Here is a 26,395-nt window from a genome sequence, read left to right as displayed (position 1 = left end):
CTTTGCTCACTCTTCCCAACGACAATCAAAAAAATCACATAGATCCTTTGAAACAGAATTAAAGTAAATTTTTTAAAAATTGGTAACTGGCCAAGTTTTATTGCAGAACAGACTCTGCCATAAAACCTCTTTCTGACAGTGTACAGTTCTAGCATATGTAAGATTCTGCCAGCAAATGTTGAATGAACTAACTACATTGCACAGGAGTTATATCATCTATAGTTAGGCAATGGAGAAGTCTCCTGGCCTTGAACCTGGGACATCTGCTGCATTTGCCAATAACTCTTCTCACTGAGCTACCTGAGATGCTCGACAGCACCCTCTCTGATCCATTTGACAACCTTGCCTTGTGCCCCGTCTTCTACTTAACCTTGAACTCTTTGCTTCTCCCATAAACTTCCTGTTTAAGCCATGTCTCTGCACTTCTTGTTTACCAGTTTATTGTGCTCTCTTCAGCCAGTATCTCACTTGTATCTCCCCTGCTGCCATCCATATTTTGCTATCACTGGTTATCGGCTATTGGTTTGTTCCTTGACTATGCTTCTACCTGATCCCAACCTGCAACTACTCGTTACTGACTTTTACTGGCATGTTTACTGACTACGCTTCTGTTTGATCCTTACCTGCTTATCTACTACTGTACCCCCACTTCCTCACCCCCTGGGGGGGTGATCCTGAGGATCGCGACCTGGTACTAACATGCAGCAAAATCCATCTCTTCGATCAGGAGCTCTGGTGAACCCCTGATTAGTACTTAGACTCCATCCACCAGGGTGTCTAACAATATACTGTACCTATCCTTCTGGTCAGTGGTAGTCCCGCTACTGCTATAGCGACTGGTCTTGTGCCTAAACCAGGATCATGACAGTGGCTGAACACAGAAAAACACTGGGAGAAGATGACAGTGGCAGCAATGGAGCAACAATGTTAGTCTAGACCAACCATGGAGGAGAGTACTTTCGGAGGTAGGCTTACCATAATGGGGAAGTATGCTAGGCATATTTTGCACATTATGGCAAGAACCCTGGGAAGCCAGATGGCACAGTTCCACTTTAAATAGTAACATTTTGCCATAATTAGGAAGCCAATCGGTACTTCTTTATCACATACAGTACACATTCCCCACAACCATAATAATAATTGCCCACTGATAAACTGAGGACACCCATTCCTGGTAACTGGTAAGTGTTTAAGATGCCTTATGGTGACTTTTTAGTAGTCTACCGTGTGCAAAAGGGGAGTTCTTCACAAACTGGATGTCCATGTTAAGACACCTTTAAAGATAACTTTGTACCCCTTTGGAGCAGCAGGAAATTCCTGCCCATCACTACATTTGAGACAGCATGCAGGAGACCTGTACAGACAAACGAAAGGAACTGGAGCCATTGCAAAGGTTAGTGATTGATTGTTATGATGTCAAATCACAGGCCCAATACTAGTGAATAACAAGTATAATGGCTATGTGGCAAAAATACAGAGAGGATGGTGGGGCCTACAGAGAGCACAACATCAGTTTTGGTTTTGACCTTTGCAACCCTTGTTCCGATGCCACAAGAAAAGGATCTTAAAGTGTTTTTCTTTTTATTAGCGCTTATGATAGAACATCCCTTTCTTTGCCTGCTTATAGTAACAATGCTATATAGAAGACGCATTTTCTATGCAGTACTCAAATCAATTGCACTCTAGGGGGTACACTGATTGTGCCTTTCATAACACGGAATACTGTGAGTGCCATTGATTAAAGATTACTGCAAATAATCAGCCTAGTGTAAGCCTTTCCACTAATTGAAGCTCTCTGTTATGTCATGTATGACCTTGCCAGGGGAAGAAACTATTTGGAAGCAGGGGGGGCGTTTTTAAAATTAGCATGATTTTAATATTGCCTTTTCGCTTTGGGTTTGGGATTAAGACTGCGAGCGACACTGCTTAGCAGCCACATCATTTCATTAGGAGACTCAGTCATCTAGGAAGAGTTGAAAGTTATGGTAAATTGCACTAGAGCTTTGATCGCTGAAGACTTTTCTTGTACAAAATAACTCAAAAAGGGTTATTTACAAAGACTAGAAAAATGCAGGCTCTTTGCATGCTTGAATTTAGTGCCATTTGTCATTATTTATAAATCAGGCTTACAAATGTTGCAAAATGCGAATGCAACTAAAAATATTGTGACATTTTTAGTGAATCTGTGGCAAATGCTTTACGCAGGCGGAACAAACCTGCAGTAGCTTACAAAATAAGCTGAATGATGGTGGTTAAAACTGGCAACTCACTGCCACATTTTGCCAAAGCTTAGCCCTTCTTCACCCGCATGCATTTAATTTGGCCAGTGAGGCAGCCCATCAAAGTAACAGGCCAATAGGAATGAGTGTTGGGTAAGTGGCAAACAACCAATCATAAGCACTTAAAGCTCTTTTTTTTCTCCTACATATTGTGGATGGATGTTTGTGTTTAATTTGCGGCACTGCACTTCACCTTATTTCACACATTTATATCAGGCTCTAAGTGGTGCAGTGGTGTGATCAAAAAGTTAACAGTGTAGAAAATCTCAAAGAGATCTGAAGTTTTCTGTTGAGTCATTGTTGAGCTTGTTTACTGAATTAAAGGGTCAAATTTTCCCAAGTGTCTCCAGCCATTCAGATCTGTGTGTGCATGGTTACCTTTATTTATTCAAAGTATACCTTTCACCTATTCATATTCAAAGCAGGGTCTCTATTTTAGATTTACAGCATATGTCAAGATGTCAAGGCAAAATAATAAATAAATAATAATTAAAAAAACATATTTCCTCCAGTACATGCACATTTCCACCGTTTTATTCATTTAGGCTACATTCACACTCAGACCGCCCAAGCGTTAGCTGTACTGTGCAGGTGGGAGCAGGGTGCTTTTAACCCCAAGGAAGGGGATAAAACAACGGCTTAAAAGCACCCAAAAACCGGTGCTGCTGAAGCACTTTGCAGGGGATTCGGCAGCGCTGCCCATTGATTTCAATGGCAGGGGCGGTGTGGGAGTGGTGTATACACTGCTCCCACACCGCCCCAAAGATGCTATTTAAAGGACTTTTATTTCCGTCCTGCAAGCGCACCGCCTCAGTGTGAAATCACTTTGGCTTTCACACTGGGGAGGCTTAAGAGGCGCTTTTCAGGCACTTTACAGATATTGTGTGCTCTTATATTACACTTTGAAACAACACGGAATGACAGCACAATGGGGTTGATTTATTAAAAGCAAATAGGTTCTTCACTTTACAAGAGAAGTTGCTGTATGCCAGGGAAATTGCCCAGGGTTTAGTGAAGTTTTAGTTTGCAAAGAATACCCAATCACATGCAAGGAAAATTTAAAAAAAATATTTTTACTTGCACATGGCCATGGCCATGGCGTTTCACCTCATTCAATAAGCTCTGGGACAAATTCCTTTACAAACTGGGGTAAATCAACCTCAGGCCGCGTACACACGGGCGGACTGTTCGCCCAACTTTGTCCGTCCAACAGTTTCGGCAAACAGTCCGCTCAAAATTAGCATGGACGGACATGGCCACACACGACGAACGAACAGTTTGCTGAAACCGTGCGCGATGACGTGAACGGCACGTACGACGGGACGAAAAATACGACGTCCTATACACTGCATTATAGCTTTCGGCGTGAAAATCCTTTCTGAGCATGCGCGCAACTTTGTTTGACGAACAAGCCTACACACGAGCGGACTGTTCGCTGAAACAAGGTTTCAGCGGACAGTTTTTCGGAAATTCCGAAAAACCTTGTCCGTCCAACTGTCCGCTGAAACTGTCCGCTGAAAGCCCACACACGAGCGGACTGTCCGCCCAAACACTGTTCAGCGGACAAAGTTGGGCGAACAGTCCGCCCGTGTGTACGCGGCCTCAGTGTATTTTTTTGCCTCTGAATTCCAAGGCATTTGTTTTAAGCCTTGCCTACTTCATTTCTGATGAATTGTATATTTAGCAGACCAAAATGGAGAAAATAACAGAAGTGTATTGTTAGTGTATACATACACTTTAAGCCTTCACCAACAGTTTAGCCACCAATTTCAAATCCTATAATAGGCTTTAAAGGAGACTAGTCTCCACCAATCACTACAGCATTCAATAACTGCAGTTTTTGAACAAAGTCAGCTTAACAATGCTCCCCTCTCCAAACCCCCAGTGCCCCCATGCCTGGGACCTCCCTGCTTTTTGATCTTTTTTTATACTTACCTGTTTTTGAAGTTTTTAGACTGGAGATATAACAAGTAGGGTCCTCTTTGGTTCTTCTCCCAATGGTGGCCTCTCCCCAATGATCCAGAGAGCTTATCATAATGATGTCAGCACCTCTCTCTGCATGGTGCCCTGGTAACTGCCTCTGAAGGAGCAGGTCCATTGCACCCTGCACACTATGTCCCCAAGCATCATTCAACTCAAAAGACTGAGGACATCTAGTGGCTGAATTATATTATTATAAGGGGCAGTCCCAGAGAGGTGCTGAGTATTGCAGGAGGAGTTGGCATATTTGTCCCTACTGCTGATAGACTATTATTAAAATAATACCCACAGTTGGGATTGAATGTGCATTACAGAAAACATATCCAAAAAAAATATGGAGGCTGCCATTACTGACAGCACTTTTTCCCTTTTGCTGATCACGTGAGTTTTGTACTTTCTGAGCTGCTGACCTGCAACAAGCATGTATATCAGGAGTTCTGATTCTGATTTTCCTGATCTGCAATGAGCAATGGTAAGTTATGGTAGCCTCTGTATTTCCCTCAGCCTTTTAAGCGTACATATTTTTGCACTGATTATTTTACACATGCATGGACCTAAATAATCTAGGGGTATCCATGAGAAAGCATGTACCCCACTTACAAGCAAAAAGTATATTTCTTATGATCCTGGGAATGTTCTTGGCAGTAAATACACTGATACTCTATAACTTTATGACCGCCGACCTAATATTGAGTAGGCCCCACTTTTACCGCCAAAATAGCCTATTTTGCCTCCAAAAGAGACCTGACCTGTCAAGATATGGATGCCACTAGACCTCTAAAGGTATGCTGTGGTATCTGGGATCAAGCCATCAGTAGCAGATCCCTTAAGTCCTGTAAGCTGCAAGGTGGGGCCTCGTTGGATCAGACTTGTTTTTCCAGCACATCCAGCAGATGTTCAATTAGATTAAGATTTTAAGAATTTGGAAGCCAAGTCAACACAATGAACTTGTTGTGTTCCTCAAACTATTACTGAACCATTTTTGCAGTGTGCCAGGGTGCATTATCCTCTTGAAAGAGGCCACTGCCATCAGGGAATACTGTTTCAATGAAGGTATGAACTTGGTCAGCAACAACGTTTAGGCTGGTGTTACGTGTCAACTAACATCCACATGAATAGCAGGACCCAAGGTTTCCCAGCATGACCTTGCCCAAAGCATCACACTGCCTCCTCAGGCTTGCCTTCTTCCCATACTGCATCCTGGTGCCATCTGCACATGTTAAGTGAGTCTGGGTAATTGCTGTGGGTTCAACTTAAGGTCAAGCTGAAAGGCTCTGCAGACCACCTCCCCCTGGTTCTGGAGATCCATGGAAACTTCTAGAAATTAGTGGGCTGTGGTGTAAAGGCAAGGATCTGAATATTTATGGGAGTTGGACCAATCTCCAGGCAGAAGGCCTGACAGGGAATTAAGATGGGCCTATAAATATTTAAGAGCCTGGCCAGCAGGTGGTGGTTGTTGGGTGGAAGATGGAGTGCTGAGGTTGCTGTTGTGAAGCCTTGGAGTAGAATTTGGGTCTGGGGGTTCTGCTTCCAGGCTAGAGCTCAGGAAGGAAGAAGAAGAAGCTGAAGAGAGGGACCTTTATCACCCTTCAGTCTCATCCAGAAGAAACCTTGTCTAGCATGGGAAGACCTGTACAGCAGGAGGCCTGAACAGTAACCAGTCTTAACCAAGGTAACAGGATTCAAAGGACAGTGTGAGTACCTCTACATATGATCCCCAGGGTCAATATTGGATAAAGCTGCCAAATGCAATATTTAGCAGGCTTTCATTGGGACAATGTCACAGCTAACCTAAATCCCTTTCTCTGGGATACTTTTCAAAGGGCAACCAGGTGGGCTAGTATTTCCTGCAAGTATTGGGACTTTGTGAATTTTGCCAAGGAGATATAGCGCTCCTGGAAAGAGGAAGTTGGCTACTGATCCATTAAGAGGCAGATAATATCCTGGAGGGACTACAGTCCAGGATCCATTTTCTTTGTACATAGAAAATACGTTTTTCCTCAAGTTGTTCTACCAAGTTCAAGTTGGGCACCCCATAATCCCTCATCCCTATCCAAGTTGAGTTCCCTCAATAAAACAACAAAAACTATCTAGCGCTCCAAGCGACCACGGTGTTCTAAAGCTCTACTAATCAAACACAGGCTTGTGGGGGGAATGGGTTTGATAGATATTCATGACTACTTCACAGCCTCTATCCTTACTCAACTTAAAAAATGGTTTAACCTCTCTTCTGGCATTCCATGGAGTAATATCGAACAGGCTTTAAGCCCCACTAAGGACCTACACTCTATTTTGCTCCTTGACACCTGGCAGCCACTCTCCATACAAAACCTTCCACCTACTATACAAGCTTCCCTCCTAGCATGGAGAGAACTCCGTAAACTACCACCCCCTCCCCCAGCAGTATAGATATCCCCATTCCTATTAATATCATTGCACATACGATCCCAGATTTCACAACTACTGAATGGAAAAATAGAGGTATTCGGTTTATCTCTGATCTATACACAATGACACTTTTAAATCCTTCACCTCTCTCCAAGCACAATTCAAATTAATGCCCTCGGACTGCTATAAATATAACCAAATTTCCCATGTTCTATGATCCATCAATTCACACCATATATATCTCCCAGAAAAAATCTGGCGATTTTACACTACATTTCCCTCACCGACTAAGGGTATATCTTTCTTTTATAATATCTTCCAACAAAAGCTCAACTTTATCAACTCCCAACTCTTTCCCAAATGGGAATCTGACTTAGGTATAACCATCACAACCTTACCAGTGGCTTAACACGTTTAAATTGAAATACAAAGCCTCTAAATGCATTAACCACTGGGAAATTTCACAAAAAATAGCCCTTAGGTGGTATCTCATGCCCTACAGAATGTCCAAATTTTCCCATGCCAATTCTCCACTATGCTGGAGAAACTGCGGCTCTGTAGGCAACCTTCTCTGTGTATTCTGGACCTGCAAACATCTGATCAGCTTTTGGAACAACATATTTTGTGCTATCTCTACCATTACAGGGATATTGACACCCCCCAACCCAAGCTTGGCAGTGCTGAATATAGGCATAGAAACCTTCCCTCTAGATCTATGAGTTGTGGTTACGCACATTCCTTTGGCAGCCAGAACACTGTATTTATGAGTCTTTACTGGCTAGTAGAAGGGGAACTTGGAAACAATTTGACTCTCAATGGAAAATATGGAAGGACTGGTATAATGTAGATTGAACACTTACTCTTTGATGATGTTACTCCTCACCCCCACCTATTACCCTCGGTTCTTGTAAAGGTCAGACCAAAGACTATTCCCCCGTACTACCTTGTTCGTACCCCACCCTATGTTTATGTTTATGTTACCTCATAAAAATGTTATTTTCGATTCATTTTTGATACCTACTTTCTAAAGTATACCCAGCTATGAACATCTTGATTGTTATATGTACATTTATTTGTGCTTTAGAAGAACAGTTATAATATACCGTTGAATAAATGTACAACTTTATATTTTTGTATTACTCATACTCTTTGTAATACATTGGAAAACTTCAATAAAAAAACTATTTAAAATAAACAACAAAAACAAGCCCATGAACTGGTTACTGACTCTGTATGTAAGTTGGAAAATGTGCATTGCTTGGCTGTGCAAGAACAGGAGGACCCGTAAATTCAGCAGCCCTGTAGGGGATAGGGCTACATACAGCATGTGTATGAACACTGTTGAGTCACTCTAAGCTCCTCAAGTGTGCAGGGACTAGTGCTATTCAGTAAAGCACTATAGAATATTATGGCATTATATAAATGAATTAAATAACACACATTCACTTCCTCCCTTCTACATTTTTCATAAAAATTCTGGGCCATCTGCAGTAATGCTCCAAGCAATTGTGCATGCCACGCTTAGCCTCTGTATTGTACCTCAGTATAGAGCTGACTGTCATTCACCGTTAGACCCCATTCACACTGTGGCACTTTACAGCCGCTATAGCGCTAAAAATAGCACCTGCAAAGTGTCTCTCCTGTCACTCCAATGTGAAAGCCCCAAGGGTTTTCACACTGGAGCGGTGCGTTGGCAGGACGTCAAAAAAATCCTGCAAGCAGCTTCTTTGAGGGACTTTAGGAGCGGTGTATACACTGCTCCTAAAGTGCCCCTGCCCATTGAAATCAATGGGCAGGGCTGCCGAAGCGTCGGCATAGCTGCGCTGTAGTGGCGCTTTTAACCCTTTTTCTTCCTCTAACGGGGGGTTAAAAGCGCAGCTAAAATGACGGTAAAGCGCCACTAAAAATAGCAGCGCTTAATCGCTGATGCCCCAGTGCCGTGAGTGGGAAAGGGCTCTGAAGCAAGACAACTTGTGCAAAATCCAGCTTTTATATAGACATAGAGAACCTAATTTATGTAATCCAGCCTTTGTGCAGTTACAAAGTTGCATTATGAGAAGAGATTTAAACACAGCGATTGGGATCGGTGCAGCCTCATTATATAGCAAAATTATAAATATGTGCCACACATGGATGCAAATATGCCATATGTTTGAAAGGCATTAGTCTGAGTAGCCAGATGCTGGAGTTACTTAGAAGAGCACACATGAAATGCTGCATTTTTCCCAATCTGGTTAGTTCCGTCAAGCGTAAAACAGGCAAAATAAGGAGCGCTGGGATAAATGAATGAAGTTTGGAGAGTTGTGTTTACTAAGCAGAACACAAGTTGTGAGTGCTGATTATTTTCCAACAAATTAAAAGTGTTTTTTGAACATAAAGCATTTCTCAAGTATTCATTTTGTAAATTAATCCATACATCAGAGATAAGAATATGCAATAAAAATACTGTACCAAAAATCAATGCTGTTGATTTAACTCAAAAAATTCCACACTAAGCTGATCTCCATGGAGTCTAGTGTATGTTTATTGTGCAGTCCGCTTTTTTCTTTTTTTTTTTGTATTATTATAAGGCAATCTGTAGTCAATTAATTGAATAATCTTTAAAAAAAAAACTCAAACCAAATAGGATATCCGTTTTGAGTAGAGAGAGAGATCAGTCCTCCTAAGCTTTTAGTCAAGATAGCATTTTCTACATGATACCCCCTTACATATTCCCATAAGCAATCTGTTAAATGGCAGATAATACAACATTTCCATACCCTGACCCAAATTCTGACTTACTAAAGAGTACAACTGTATTAACTATATTGTATCTGCAAACTGAGTAGCATAACCAACTCTGAGCTGAACTCCAGACAATCAGCTAAATATACATACAAGTGAATTGTCTTATAAAGAAAATGATGTTGCTTTAATTCGTTATCTACCTGGGAAAATGTCATCTAAATTGTGCAGACAGCCCAACCTGGATCTACACTGGAACAACACAATGCAATTTGGCCTGGTATACAGCCCCAGTCTGATGACTGAAGGAGCAGCAGTGCTCCTGGTCACTGGTATGCTTTCTCCTCCTGTGAGCATGTTCCCTGTGTTAGACTAACAGTACTGTGCACTGCAGCATAGTCTAGTCTGACTGTCTTCTATTGTTGGTCAACCCCCCTTTTGGACTATATACTGATGTATTCTTACCATCCGCATTTAAAAATATGTCTAATTATTTATTTAAAGCAGAACTGCACTCTCTCAATCATCACTGACTATATGTAATCCTAATGCTGCTAGCATTAGTAAATGAATAGAAATGTATATCATATTTGCTTGTTTTAAACTTTATTTTTTTTACATTTCTTTAGTTAATTCCTGGTTTCCATGCCTAGGCAAATGATGTTATACATCCCAGGAGTCTTCAGTAGGGGAGGAGGGGCTTTCTCAGCTAAGCACACCCTCACCTGGTTGCATGCCTGAGAAAAGCGTAGGTGGATTTGGGGAAGTAAATGCTTCATGAATCATCTGCCCTTACTCAAGATTGCCATGGCCAGAAATGCTAGAGGATTGTCTTTCAAAGTGATTTCTCAGCAAAATAAAGCATAGAGACATGTCACATGGATGGGTGGATTGGTGAGTTTGCTTTGAATATTATAAATGGATTAATAGCATTTTTGGCTTGTGGTGGTCAGATGAAGTGTAGTTTCACTTTAAGTAATACACAACAGCATATCTTAAACCTGACAAATAAGATTCCACCTCTTCAACCCTTCTCCGCTCTGCTACATACATATCACTTTTTTCACCTTTTTTTAATGCAAAGATTTTGGTCCCACCCCCATCTTCCCTTCTGAATGAAGTGGTTCCCCAGTGTCTCCTGGGATATGTGACCTGCATATTCCAAAAGGCGCTGCATGTCCTTCATATAGTCTTTTATTCATAAAAGAAGAAGGGGGCGGATGTAGCAGCACGTCATCAGGAGGGATTAAGCCAGCAGCCTCCTGAAGACTTCACACAAGAACATGGTGGCGCAGGACCCAAGTGGTAGCAGAACATACGTGGATCTCAGCAGGACAACACTGGATCCACTGGGTGGGTAAGTATTTGAATTGAGGAGAACCCAGTATCAGGTAAGCAGGGATTTTAAAAAATGGAGGAGAGTATGAAGTTCCTCTTTAATGTTTTTTTTTAAGTTCGCCTGGAGTTCAGCTTTTACATTTTAATTACAATCACAAATAAAGTTAAAAACCAATCAGAAGATTCTAACTTACCCCATTCACTGGATAGGTTTTCCATCCTAATTCCCCGATAGCAGTTGTGGTGTCAAGCAGAACAACTGCAAAAAAACAAACACTTTCTGTCACATTTTTGAGTACAGATTTCACAGTCAGATTGGCATGTTACAAAAAAAAGTCACATATTGTTTTTTAGACATTTTCTTCCAGTGGATAAAATCTTTATAGAGTAAGTATACCTGAGAGATACCCACCCCCTTTCCTAGTAATAACACCAGCATTACCTGTACGATCCCATAACATTGTGCTTCCATAAGCAAGTTTTGCTTAGAGCTATTGATTATAGCAAACCACGTCACTGCGTATAAATATTTACTTATGTTTCTCGTTCTTTAACTGGGATTTTCATGTAAAGTAGCATATTAATAATATTATTATCCAGGATTTTTGTAGCACCAACAGTTTGTGCAGTGCTTTACAACATGGTGGCAGACACAGACAGTACAGTTACAATACAACTCAATACAGAAGGGATCAGAGGGCCGTGCTCGTTATAGCTTACAATCTAGAAGGGAGGGTCAAGTGGAACAAAATGTAATAGCTGTGGAGGATGATCAAATGGAGAAAATGAAAATACAGTTGTTAGGTGTGGGTAGGATGGGGTTCTCTGAAGAGGAGGGTTTTCAGGGATTGTCTAAAAGCTAATAGAGTAGGAGATAATCGGACAGATTGGGGTAAAGAGTTCCAAAGGATTGGAGAGGCTCTGTTAAAGTCCTGGAGGCAAGCATGGGAGGAGATGATGAGGGATCTAGAGAGCAGGGGGTCTCGAGAAGAACAAAGAGAACAAAGAGAACGATTAGGTTGGTATTTTGAGACTAGGTCAGTGATGTAACTGGGGGCAGAGTTGTGGATGGCTTTGTAAGTAGTTGTTAGCTTTTTAATTTAATTTATTGGACGAGCAGAAGTCAGTGGAGGGGTTACAGGGAGGAGTAGCAGACACTGAGTGGTTGGTAAGGTGGATGAGTCGGGCAGCAGCATTCATGATGGATTGAAGGGAGGATAGACTATGTAGAGGTAAGCATAGGTTGGCATTGAGACCAACAGGATGACATTTGCCAGGGAATTCATTAAAGTCTACTGATGATCATCCAACGTGGGTTCTGGTTATCTGTATAAAATGCTTAAAATGTTTTTTTGTTGCCAACATGACTAACACGGAATAACTATGTACCCTAGTAGTCAAGAAGTGGCCACTACCATTTACAGTTTGATGCTTCTTGTTACACACTTACCAGCCATCAAGAACACTTTTAACAATTTTTCTAGTAACAGTGGAATGCATAATAAGTAGTTAAAAGCCCTGTAGTAACTGACACATGAAAGATTATTTAAACCAACCCCCTTTAAAACTTTACATCACCAACACAGCTCATGTGTGAGTGCAGGAGAAATTCACACATATTTTGCTGGCCCCTCTTATTTTAGGATAAGTTTGAATCTAATTGATTTGTATAGAGTTGATGCCATGTACACAGGACCAGTTTTCCTTCAGAGTTTATTCTGACGGAGTTCCGACGGAATTCCTCTGAAACTGTCTTGCATACACACGATCACACCAAAGTCCGACCGTCAAGAACATGGCGACGTACAACACGTACAACGGGACTAGAAAAAGGAAGTTCAATAGCCAGCCAATAGTTTTCATCTGGTAATTGCTTCAGAGCAAGTGTTGTTTTTGGTCCATCGGAACAGCATACAGAGGAACGGTTTTCCCGATAGGAATTGGTTCAGTCGGAAATATTTAGAACATGTTCTTTTTCTAGGTCCGTCAGAAGTTTCAATGTAAAAGTCCAATGGAGCATACACCCGATCAGAATATACGATGAAAAGATACCGTCTGACTTTTTCTGTTGGACATTCTGCTCGTGTGTACGCATTAGAGATGATTCTTCCTAGTTTTACAAATAACGCCCAATGTTACATAGTTAGCAAGGTTGAATAAAGACACCAGTCCATCCTGAGCGAGTGTCTACAATTATCCCTATCCCTGTACATTGCACACTCACATTGGTCCCTACCCTCAAGGAGCCCACAATCCAATCCATATAATACAGCCAATTTTGGACAGAAGCCAATTAACCTACCTGAATGTCTTTGGAGTGTGGGAGGAAACCGGAGTACCTGGAGGAAACCCATGCAGGCACAGGGAGAACATGCAAACTCCAGGCAGGTAGTGTCATGGTTGAGATTTGAACCAGTGACCCTTTTTATTGCTAGATGAGAGTGCTAACCACTACGCCCTTAATGTGACTGAGGTGCCATTATTAATAATTCACATGAGATTCTCTGACTCTCTGACTCGCTATAGGGCCATTCTTTTTTTTTTTATATAGTCCCCTGACATCTAATATCTTAATCTTTTTGGTACTGAAATATACAATAAATGTGAGGAGGAGAGCTCTCTTTTAGAGTTCATTTTTTCTCCATGAGCAGAATTGTAGTCATTTTCTTTTTGCTATAATGCAAAACATTAAAACATTTAGGCTACATTTATACCTCTTCTAGGTGTGTTATACATATGTTAACACATTTTATAGAAGGTGTGTTGTGTTGGAAATTGCACCAAAGATTCAGCCAACTTGCAGAACACCAAAACACATGACCGTACCACTTTTCGACGACTCACAGTTTGCTACAAAAGAATCCTGAGACATTCAAAAAATAAAACAATCAAGGCAAAATACATGCAATGCAAATGTCTCTGCCCTGAAAATTCTGCTATTCATTTTGCCATGTACATTCTCAAACTGCTTTCTGAATGGGATACTTAACCTTCATTATAAACACATGATGGTACAAACTCAGTGATGAATTGCACTGTGCCCCTTTAGCAGTTGATGAGTCTTATGAGAATATCTCACCCAAAAAAAAGTCTTATTGCACGGAATGAAGGATTGCTATAATTTGACTTGTATCTCATTGCAGGCTTTGTAGAAAAGCCATGCGCCAATCACACAATAGTAAATTATATTTCTGGGGCATGTACAGAATATATCCAGATTGCCATATTGAAAAGAAACACTATCTGAATTAGCAAAATCAGAAAATTACAGCTTCTGAAGATTGAAATCAAGAGATAATGTTTAACGTTATTATGCAGCTAGTTTACTTAGAAACCATTAAGAAAAGACTTTGCCCTAAAGAACAAAGTTAATATTGACCCCTCTTACCAATCCAACACTGCTGATCACAGCTTCAAGTACTTCCCTTGCTTAAAAAACTTCAGCAACTGACTGCTCTGATGCTCCGTACACACGACCGAATAAACTCTGACCAACTTGCTGATGGAGTTCCAACAGAGTTCCGCTGAAAATGGACTTGGCTACACATGAGCACACCAAAGTCCGTTCGTTTAGAATGCGATGACATATGACGGGACTAGAAAAAGGAAGTTTAATAGCCAGTAGCCAATAGCTGCCCTTGCGTCATTTTTGGTCCGTCGGAATAGCATTTAAAACATGTTCTATTTCTAGGTCCGTCAGAATTTTTGATGAAGCTCACACACGATCGGAATATCAGATGAAATGATTCCGTCTGACCTTTTCTGATGGAAAGTCCAGTCGTGTGTACGCGACATGAGAGTATCGGATTGCCTGGTTCCCCCTCTGAAGGTACCTACATCACTACTGAATACAATATTGATGTAAGGGTCATCAGAAGAAACCACAGTGCCGAGCAGGAGACATCTTACTCATCTGAAAGTGTGTCCATTGCAGATGCTAGTGTAGGTTGCGGCAGCATGGGTGGGTGGGGGTGTTATTGACCATAAGTCCTTTTCTTTGCAGGGAAGCATTTTTAAAACTTTGTTTAACTAGCAATGAGTCAATGTACTAATACTAAATGTTAAAATGGCTTGTATAGCAAATATATAAATCAGGGATATGCAATTAGCGGACCTCCAGCTGTTGCAGAACTACAAATCCCATGAGGCATAGCAAGACTCTGACAGCCACACGCATGACAACCAGAGGCAGAGGCATGATGGGACTTGTAGTTTTGCAACAGCTGGAGGTCCGCTAATTGCAGATCCCTGTTATAAATTATAGCTTTTTTTGTAGCAAAGTAGAGTTTTCCTTTAGGTGAACTAATACTTGTGGGTGGACAGACCCTTTGACTGTTTCACTGCAGAAGAAAGGAAGCTGGGGACAGATACTGTATGTCCTCACAAGCACACACACATATGATCTTTGCTATCACAAAAGAATCACCTTTGCAGTTGGATACATGTAATACAGAAGAAAGATTGCTCAAAGTGTCATCATATCTTTATGGGAAAAAAAAAGAGAGAAAAAAACTGGAAGAAAATTTACATCTACAATATGTAATTTGCTGAGAAGTTAGGATGTAAGTAAAGCTTAACAGCTTGTATTTCCAGTAATTTCTGTTTGGAAAGCACAGTGTGACTCTGCACAGAAAATAGAGAGCAATGGTTATTATAATGTCAGTAATTTGCTCTCTTTTATTTTAAATGTTTTATTAAGTATTTTAGTCACCCTTGCTGCTTTAATTTTTGTTCATTTGCTTTCTTTTTTTAAGAAGCAAAATTGTGAACTGACATTTAAACTGTAAAAAAAAAACTGTAAAAAATAAATAAATAAATAAAAAGACAAATCAGCAAAGAAACAAACAAAATAAAAAGCTTGAAACAGTCCAAGGAGCATATTACATAAAAATAGATTCCAGGCACGTTCACAGGCCTGGAATAAAAGGCCACAGACTAGAATTTTAACTTGCCGCACAGTGAAAGTCGTATACAGTAAATAGTAGAATTGTATTTGATAATATGGACTGCGCCAACCTTACCAGAAAAAAATTATAAATATTATTCCTCTTACCAGAAAAAAATTATATATATTTTTCCTCTACAATGTGCTCCAAAACAATAAGTGTAAATCCAATAAATACCACCAGTGCTATTCAATGAATAACTATTTGACAAATAAAAATGCAATAAATGTTATAATATTAATCAATCGCTCTCAGTGTGCTACAATTCATAAATCAATTTATAATGTGATCTAATATTAGTGACAATTCATAGGCACAAAAGTGAAAACTAGCGAAAAAAATGAAAATGACGTGGATGCCTGCCGCAAGATAGTGAGGCTTGGAGCGCATGCAGCACAGGGAAAAATCATTTGGGGATTACACGCCGGTATAGCGGACCCCGCATATATGGCTGGATAAGCTTGGTGTCGGCTTACTGACACCATAACATGTGAGTGCAACCTATTTTTAATTGTTTTAATAAATGAGTTGAAAAATATTACACCATGATGGCTTTATATATTTTCCTATAAGAACTAGCCAAATCATCCAGTAGCTTATTGTTTGAAGAGTGAACGAACGACTGATTTTAAGGAGTGGTTATCCGTTTAATGAACCAAAGGCGAGCATTCACCTGTATCTGGTGAGTGGCCATTTCGTAAGGTGGTGGTGGCACACAAGGTTGAATTTTTATTTCTTGGTGCAGGCATGGCACAGGAATAAATAGAAGTTGGTGATTGTTCACTGAAAATATTTATTCATTTTGGACTGCATTAAAGGGATTTAATTTTTTTCATTTTTTTCGCTTGTTTTCACTTTTATGCCACATTTATTGCATTTTTATTTGTCAAATGGTTATTAATTGAATAGCACTGGTGGCATTTATTGAATTTGCACTTATTGTTTTGGAGCACATTGTAAAAGAAAAATATATATAATTTTTTCTGGTAAGAGGAATAATATTAATAATTTTTTATGGTAAGATTGGCGTAGTCCATATTCTCACATACGATTTTTTAGCCCACATTAACGTTTTTTTTGACTGCAGCGTACCCAAAAGTGTTATTGTATATATGTGTGCCGGTATCTTTCTTTTTTAAGTAAATAGCAGAAGTCTTGAATACAAGTCAATTATTGTCATAAAAAATGTTTAAGCATTTAAGCTGTATCGCTGCTCTAGGTGAATAGCCTCTTATGATCCCTTCGCAACTCCTCAACTCAGGTGCCAGCCCAGCTCACGGGCTGCACAATGGAAGACAAGGAAGATCTGGATGGCTGCACTACAACAATCCACTCCAAAAATGACAGATGGAACAAATACAGTGGAGGACAAGCAGGTAGACGCATTTCACGCTGGATAAAGCACTTAATCATTACCTAATGGGAAATGTGTCTACCTGCTTGTCCCCCTCTGTACTTGTTCCATCTGTCATTAAGTTTATTGTTTATACTGAACAAAGTGAATTGTTGCAGTGCAGCTGTCCGGATCTTCCGGTTAAACAAGTTTTGCTGCCCATCTCTTCTCACAACTTCCTGGATTCCCTGTATGCTTTGCAACTTCTCCTCTGCTGTTTACTTTTGATCTCTAAGGACTACATGTCCCATGGTAAGTTGGTGCCAGCAAGCTGAGATTGCTGTACTGATTCCACATCCTGAAACTCCGCCTCTAAACTTCACAAAGTTTAAAAACGTCTAGATTATTCCAATTAATAGGAATATGCTAGAAAAAGTTGAAATACAATGTGGAAATTAATATATGATTGTACATTTTGACCATAGATATGCTTGAACAAGCAAGCAAAACATAAAGCATAATTTTATCTTAAAAGAAAATTGACCTAAAACCTCAAGGTTTTTCTGTAAAGGATTTTAACTTATTTTCTCAAAATGTTCTGTTTTGTAGTCCCTGTTTTTTTTTTTTTTGAGTACAGATTTAAATATTAGCATATGGGGATTGATTATCTAATGGATTAAATGCTGTTCAATATAAGATGAAGGTGTATTCAAAATGATCACAGGCATAGGTATGCGTAGCCTATTGCATTAGGACAGTGTTTTTCAATCAGGGTGCTGCGACACACTGGGGTGCCACGAAAAGTCCCACACTGGGGTTCCACGAAAAGTCCCACACTGGGGTGCCACAGCAAAATGACATAAGAAGGAGAGGTAATTAAACACTGTTGTGTGATGAGAGGGATGTGGTGGAATGAGAATTTCTGTGAGGGGGGATTTACAATCTAAAGATTGCTTAATTTGGCCTTAGAAGCTACATTTTAGGGCATGCCATGCAGTAACTGCCATGCTAATGCGAATGGGGCGAACCACATCTAGCACACTCTATGCACATGCCTATGATCACAGATTCATCTTGGTTACTAACATTCACTTTGGAACTTGAACAGGCACTACTCCTTTTTTTCATATATCTTGACGTGTTCTTGGACCTCCCCATTTGATATGGTAAGGCTGTTGTAAATAACCAAATCAAGCAATACAATACAATCTTAAAGAGGGAGTCCACTGGAAAAAAATATTAAAAGCCAGCAGCTATAAATACTACAGTTGCAGTTACTGACTTTTAATAAATGGACACTCACCTGTCCCAGGGTCCAGCAATGTCTGTAGACGAGGCCGATCGATTGCTCGGCTCTCGGCTGCTGCTGCCTCCATTCTCGGTGAGGGAATTAGGAAGCGGCTTCACTTCCCGGTTCCCTACTGCACATGCGTGTGTCACGCAGCGCAATGGGAATGGTCCACGCTGTCTCTGGGACCCGTGTGTGTCCCAGCAGACAGCGCACGGGACAGGAAGAAGCATAGACTCCCGTGGGAGTCTATGCCCGGAAGTGGGTGCAAATCAAAGGCGGATCCAGAGTCAAGTCTCGGGAGGGGCACTGCCAAAATTCTTGCTCTTTTTCTGTTTATATTGCAAAAAATTAAAAACGCAGAGATTATCAAATGCCACCAAAAGAAAGCTCTATTTGTGGGGAAAAAAGGACATAAATTTTATTTTCGGTACAGTGTTGCACAACCATGCAATTATCAGCCAGTCAAAGTAACGCAGCGCAGTATCACAAGAAATAATCATACATAATGGCACACATGTATTTTGCGATTTGTCACATGACATTCATAATGTGCATGGATGGATGGCGGCAGCAGGGATTTGGGGGGCGGTTCCCACAATACATGGGCTGCTACATTTGTATTGCTGCCCCACACAGCAGATCAGGGGGTCTGTGACTAGTAACCTGTGGCTGACCATGTTGCTGCTTCCAGAAAAGGGTCATCAACTTGCTCAGCTGCAGTGTCTTACCAGCAGGGAAAGGGGAAATAATTCTTCCCTCTCAGGCTCCCTCCAACTCATACTCACCGCCTCATGATCCCTTCTCATCTCCCTCAATGTCCTTTGCAGCCTCCTGGTGTTCTCTCCCCTCCCCCTGTGCATGCTGCGGGCTACAATCAATTCTTAGGCAAGCACCATTTTTCCACTGGTACTTGGGACTACATATTCCATGATCCTCTCCTGCTTGGACACCTCCCTCTCATTGGCTCTGGCCAGGGCCAATGAGCAAAGGAAGAGAGCAGACGAAAGGCAGTGTCTGTGTGAAGAGGAAAGGGAGGGGGAGGAAATCCCCCTGCAGCTGAAGGTTACATCCCTTCACCTAGCCTGTCAGTATCAGCGCCGCTGCTCTGTGGATCCTGTGGCAGTGACAGCTGGTAGTATGTCCGCATGGGGGCCAGACATGGACTATAAAGCTGCCACCTGATGGGGTTGTACTCAACCAATTGTGGAACTGCACATGCGATGTTCACCACTGGCAGCACACTAGCACATCAGCCTTTTTCTGGGGAATCAGAGCGTTGACTATCCTCTCCCCAGCTGCCTGACCTGTTCTCCAGCAGCTCCTCCTCCGTCAAGTTGGCTCAGTCTGAGAGTGAGACTCCCTCCCACGTGACTCACTCAGACTGACGTCACTCGTTGCTAGACGCCAGGCGGCCCAGGCGTTAGCAACGAGTGCAGGAGAGAGGCTCCACCCACCGCTGTTCCTCATCCTGGTCAGTGCTGGGCGTAATGACAAGTAGAGTCTCTCTCTCTCTGCGCCGCTGATCGGGTTATGTGAGAGAGACTCGGGCAGCGGAGGCAGCGCAAGGGAGAATGTGACAATGACATGTCACTGCTACTATTTCGGGGGGGGCAATTGACCTGTTGCCCCCCCCCCCCCCCTGGATCCGCCCCTGGTGCAAATACTTGTCTTAGACAGGTATCTGCACCCCCCTCCCCCCTGAAAGGTGCCAACCGTGACACCGGAGGGGGGGTTCCGATGAGCGGAAGTTCCACTTTAGGGTGAAACTTTTGCTTTAACTACTTCCTAAAACATTTATCTAAATTCCAGACTTCCAGAGTCTCTCTGTAGCAAAGCCTTTCTTTTGAAGAAGATCAAGCTTTGTTTAACCTTTATTACCTCAAATTAACTGACATTTAAATCTTAGAAAAGCACACAGACTAGCTCTGGATATACTGTTATTAATTAAAAGAGAATTTTACCCAATTACATTACATTTTCTTTTAAGTTATTATGTTATATTTTTTGGTATGGGAGTCACATAATATGGAAAACAAACCTGGAGATAGAATTTGGAATAATAGAGTCAGTAGTTATAGAAGTTATATTAGCAGCCATGTTTCTAATTATACCCAGAAAATAATATAATGTATTGTTCACATTTAACAAAGGTTGCATCACATTGCGGACAAATGTTATCCTTGAGGAGTTACATCATCCTATGCCAGTCAATCAAGATGTACAAAGATTGGCATCTGAAAGAAGCCAGGGAGAAGGTGTTGATGCCAGCGAGGAAATTCACAGGCATCGAACTGTTGGAGATAAGTATTGTCTACTTTAGTTCCACTTTAAAGTATGAGTAAAGACAGAACTTTTTATAGTTCCGAATTAAGTGGAGAGGGAAGAGAACACCCTAGCAGGTTAGGGAGATTCACCCGCTCTGTCCTGCTGAAAGTGAAAGAAAATGTGAAAGATTGGGATGTCATCATAGGGGGATTCATCCAAGAGGACACTAGTTCAGGTGACAACCAAAGATTTCCCTCACTTTGGATGGATTCCCTTTTACTTCTTGTTGTGACCCCAGGACAGGAAGTGAAAGGAAATCTCCCCAATGGAACACAAATGGGGAAAATCTGACAGGGGTTATAACCCCCTCATACTCTATCCATAATGAAATAAAAAAAAGTTTTGCCTTTAGTTCTTATTTCCATTTGTCAACCACTGCAGGTGCAAGCCTTCTTTTCTTCATAGCAGGTTCCCTTTACCACTTCTGTAGTAGGTAAAAAGGAACTGCAGTCTGCTCACATAATTTGTAATAAAAACATCTTTGCCATTCTGAAGCTTCCCTCCAACCACATTGCATATTATTTTATTTATACTGTCATTCTGTAGTTTGCAAATATGCTGCAGAAATCTCCCTCCACTAAGTCTGGCTGCAGCCGTTTTAACTGAGGGCAGCTGAAGCTGCTGCTCTTGTTCACTTCCTGGATTTACACAGACACACAGGGGCACACCTCAAGCTCTGCAGCTTTCATTGGCCCTCTTATGACTCAACCCCCCCCCCCCCTTTCTGGCAACCTTTCACAAGAATAAGGCCGCGTACACACGGGCGGATTGTCTGCCCAACTTAGTCCGCTGAACCGTGTTTCAGCGGACAATCCGCTCGTGTGTGGGCTTCAGCGGACTTTTTCAGCGGACAGTCTGACGGACTAAGTCTTTCGGAATTTCCGTAATTTTGTCCGTCCAAACTTGGTTTTGTCCATCCAAACTTGGTTTCAGCGGACAGTCCGCTCGTGTGTAGGCAAGTTGGACGGACTAAGTATGGCGCATGCTCAGAAAGGATTTACACGGCCGAAGGTTGCATTGCAGTGTATTGGACGTCGTTTTTCTAGTCCCGTTGTACGTGCTGTACACGTCATCGCGCAAGCTTTCAGCGGACTGTCTGTTCATCGTGTGTGGTCAAGTCCGTTCATTCAAAAGTTGAACAGACTGTCTGTCGGATTGTCTGACGAACTTAGTTGGGCAGACAATCCGCCCGTGTGTACGCGGCCTAAGAGAGAGAACTGTGCATGATGTCATAAAGCTAGGCTTTTTACCAGACAAGAAACAGGAAGTGGGCCTAAGAATAGTGCCTGTAAATCACTTGAAAAGTCCCTCTAATGCCTCCCCATTGTGAAAGCATGAGTTCTTTAACATCTGGGCCGTGCGCTTGCGGGACGGAAAAAAAGTCTTGCAAGCAGCATCTTTGGGGCAGTGTAGGAGCACTATACACAGAGCTCCTACACCGTCCCTGCCCATTGAAATGAACAGGCAGCGCTTCCAAAGCACCTGAAAAGAAATTCGTAAGCACTGCAACACGGGCGCTTTTAACCCTTTCTTCGGCTTCTAGCGAGGGTTAAAACGGCTAGCGGCCGAAAAGCACCACTAAAACTATGGTAAAGTGCCGCTAAAACTAGTAGGGCTTTACCGCTAATGGACCCCAGCCCCAGTGTCAAAGCAGCATAAGGTATTTAAAAAAAAAGTTAATATCCAAAGTTATTACAACAAGGGCAGAACATTTAATAGATGGAAAGTTGAAAAAAATGACTGAAGGTCCGCTTTAAGGTAAGAAATAAATCAAATATCCGCAGAGTATACGATGACTTTAAAAGAAAACCTCTCGGAGGAAATCCTAGAAGATAAAAACCTTCTGTTATGTAGCAGACTTAAGGCAACTATCGATATATGTATCATTTGCACTTATTGTGGAATAAAAGGTTAACGTTGTATAAGGTCAAATGCCTACCTTTAAGGGAGCAGCACTGGAACAGCGAGATATGGGCATTATCATAAGACTTAACACACAGAGTATATGTTTAATACTTGACAATCTTATCTGTGCCTGCTCACTTGTCACCGCTGAAGATAAACGTGTCTCCTCACTATTCTCCAGTTAAAATATTTTACCCTGACTATGGTGAAAAAAAAAAAAGAAAAAAAAGAAAGATATCTTTTGTTGTCTATCTCTGATATTTCCTCCCCCCATATAAGGTCATTGAGTATTAACGCTGCCATTAAGCGCAGTCCTAGATTCTGCAAAATTCTGCAATAAGCAATGAACCGACAAGCAGCTGTAGACCTTATGATGCATCAGATGTGCCATGTCCTATCATGTCAGCTTAAAATAGCACTCACTTTACCAAGGCTCAGCAATGTAACCAACAGTGAATGTTTTTTTTTTTTTTTCTTTCAGTAGAAAACATAAGGGCCCTCAGACAAGCAGCAATGACAACACACACACTGGCTGATCTCCACTATGTGCTTGCAGGAGGTAGACAAAAGGTGAGCGTGTGACAGGTTGCCAGGTGCAGAGGACATCTAATTCAGCTCAGCCGATGTGGAAGGTTCACCAAACCCACTTCTGTCCAAAGTGGCACTTCATATGCTGTTTGCTTTTACTGCTCAGTCCAATTCCAGAGGAATTATTTCTGTTTCAGTAATTTCTGGCCAACGCAATATGTTTCTGACATTATAAAAAGATGGGTAAAGACTACCCTTTTCTGAATTTAGTTTATTTTTCATACTTCAAGAGAGTTTATGTTTTTGTTTTTTTCGTATCTTTTTAGATATATACATAAAAGTGATCCTCTTGTAGTGTAAATGATCTTATCAATGTGTGCTCATATCTTTTAGTTCAACGAACGCTCTTTCTGATATGAGAAGTGATGGAAGGTAAAATAGAAGGAGTCATTATGCTAAAAAAAAATTTTTGGGCACTTAAAAGGGTTGTAAACACTCAAGGTTTTTCACCTTAATGCTTTTAATGCATTAGGTGAAAAAATTCCTGTGCTGCATCTGCCCCCCAGAGCCCCCCTTTTACTTACCTGAACCCGGTCTTTCCAGCGGCGGGAACGAGCACACCAGCTCCAGTGTCTCTGGTCCTGATTGGATAGATCGATAGCAGCGCAGCCATTGGCTCCTGCTGCTGTCAATCAAATCCAATGATGCGTGAGCCAAATAGGGGCAGGGCTGAGTCCTGCTGTCTGTGTCAACAGACACAGCAGCAGGGTACAGAAGTGCACCACCATGAGTGTCCCGAAGGAGAGCGCTTCTCAGATGGGTCACTCGAGAACAAGAGGAGCCAGGAGCGCCGCTGAGGCATCCCATCGGAGAATCGCTCTCCTTCGGGACACTCATGGGGGTGCTCTCCTGTGCCTTGCTGCAGCATCTATTGACACAGACAGCAGGACTCGGCCCACCCCCGGCTCCCACATCATTGGATTTGATTGACAGCAGCAGGAGCCAACATGTTTGTTTGTTTTTTAAACCAAATCTTTAGTTACCCTTTAAAATAGTGGGTGTCAATTTATGAGCTAAAGGGGGCCTCAAATTTGGCCCCTGTCATGACTAAAGTGCCACACATAGGGGGTTTACTAAAAATGATTTTTGTTTGTTTTTTATTTTCTTGCATGTGATTCACTGTAAAGTGAAGCTTTACCTCATTTACTAAGCTCTTGAGCAACTGCACTTGCAAAGTACACAGTCAATTTGCCTTTAATAAGTCCATGTAAGTATATGTTCAATATATATATATGATGCTTGGGAGGACTGTCATACACTGCAGACCTAATAAAGGAAATAAGGGTCAGCGAGTGCAATGCTCTATTTTTGACTGCTATGCTGCAGAAGACAATACAAAACTGGCAACATGTTTTTTATGAGGCTAGTAGAGATAAGTGCTATTATTACCCCATTCAGTCTTCCCATTACAGACTGCTGAGGGCCGCACGTCAAAGGGCACCATGGACCTAAAGTATTCCTATGGCCAAAATTTTAAGTCATATATTCTTTTCCATATTGTATTTCAATAACTTCTAGCCTACCCCTATTTATCTGAAAGGTCTTGATCCCCACACATTTATTCCCTTGAATTCTGCAATATGTATTCACTATGCCTTGTGGCTCCGCACTGCTGTGTCACAGATTTCACTGAGTTTGCTTTTTGAATTACAAAGGTGCTGAATAAGGAGGTACCATGGGACATATAGTCCTTAGAAATGAAATAAAAAAACAGAGGAGAAGCTGAAAATTGAGGAAGTTGTAGAAAGAGAGTCAGCAGACAGGCCATACTCACAACATGGCCGATTTTTCAAGAAAAGCCTGTAAACTTTTTTCTGTATCACTATTACAATGTTGATGTTATGTTTTATAAAATGAAAGCATATGCTGTGACCATAGATCTCCTTTAAGGGTATTATTCAGACTTTTCAATCTTTGGGGGGTGTATACATTTTGTTAACTCTTGTTTACAACCAAATTCTGGGCATTTTTAGTGTACAAATAAAAAATAAAAATAAAAAAAAGCATCTCTTGCTGCAATATTCATCATCATTCCAGAGTTGTCCTCCGCAGTATTTATTTTTTGATACAAGATATCCTCAATCTTCATGCTACCTTTTTTTCATAGTATACTAAAGCAGAGAGCAGCATTGACTTCAGTGCCGCTAAGTAGTGCCTTGGCCAGAGTAGAGGTGAAGAGGAACAGGACCCAGTGTGTTACATGACCAGTCAAAAGACTTCTGAAATGCTAAGTATAATAACAGCATACCATACAGCTAGGAGGGCCTCTGGGGAAAGGGGTGGGGGCTAAGGCCAGAGTTAAGCTGGCCATACATTAAACAATTTTCCTATTCAATTTCCTTTAGATTTACATTCAAATATGTAGTGCTAGAGCCTGCCTGATTGCATACAAATTGTAAGTGTTTAGGTTTGACCTTATATTTTATGGTTTTGGTAAATCTAATGGAAAGTTGTGTGAGAAAATTGTATACTGTTTGGCCAGCCTTAGAGTTTGGGCTTGTTTTTTTTACTGGTTGCAGTAGTAACATTTATTTTCCCGAACTAGGGTGGAGGGACCCTAAACCTTCCAGAGGATTGTTGGAGGCCATGTCTTAAATGGAGGTTTATATAAGAAGTTCTACCAGTGTTTGTCACATGATCTTGCCTCTGGAGGGCCTCCACATTAATACCCATGACTGTGTTTTTTGCAAACTATCCAGATTTCTATGCATGTTCCCAAGCTCTTCATAGCTGCGATGGTGTTTTATATTTAAGCAAATTAACTTCATTATACAAGGACAATTTTTACTGCCTGAAATCAGGATTTATTGTTACATGCATACATTTGCCTGACCTTTGATGGTATATGGGACCCAAACGCTTTACTTTCTTCTGGTGATATATTATTTGAGTTTTTCCTCCCTGCTCACACTTTTCTGTAGTATTTCTATCTTTGTGCCATCTGCTCGTGAAGAAGCAGAACCATGTGAAACATTTCAAGCTTTATACAAATGGATGGTGGCAATCCCAATCATTGACACTCTATAGTAGCGTTAATTGTTGCCTATGTTTGTATTAGTGTGATTTCTGATGGGGCTACCATCCTAATCGATTTTGGTGCAATATGCTATTGTATAGCTTTTAACTGATTTTATGATTTAAATGTACATTAATAAAAGTTGTATTTTTTATTAAGAGATAATTGGTGCTCATAAAGTCCATGAACTGCTGTCCAAAATAAAAAATTTCTGGCTCACTTGTGGGATGTATTTAATGGAAAGTCTGTGAATCTTTTGGAATGTTCCTTAATTGTGAGAGG

General features: G+C 41.2%; 1 protein-coding gene across 2 annotated transcripts in view; it reads right to left on the bottom strand.

Annotated features, from left to right (window-relative positions):
- EPHA6 (EPH receptor A6) overlaps window positions 1-26,395 on the bottom strand; it is a 1,195,522-nt gene that overhangs the window by 1,080,685 nt on the left and 88,442 nt on the right. For both annotated transcript variants that reach the window (XM_077480173.1, XM_077480174.1), the window contains exon 2: window positions 10,904-10,968. In XM_077480173.1, coding sequence (XP_077336299.1) covers window positions 10,904-10,968 — 65 coding nt within the window. The remainder of the gene's footprint in view (window positions 1-10,903; window positions 10,969-26,395) is intronic.

Source organism: Lithobates pipiens, unplaced genomic scaffold, assembly GCF_037356315.1.
Source record: "Lithobates pipiens isolate NorthernLeopardFrog02 unplaced genomic scaffold, aLitPip1_a1.2 Scaffold_16, whole genome shotgun sequence".
Lineage (NCBI taxonomy): Eukaryota > Metazoa > Chordata > Amphibia > Anura > Ranidae > Lithobates > Lithobates pipiens.
The sequence above is the reverse complement of the archived record's forward strand: the minus strand, read 5'-3'. Positions and strand labels throughout refer to the sequence as shown.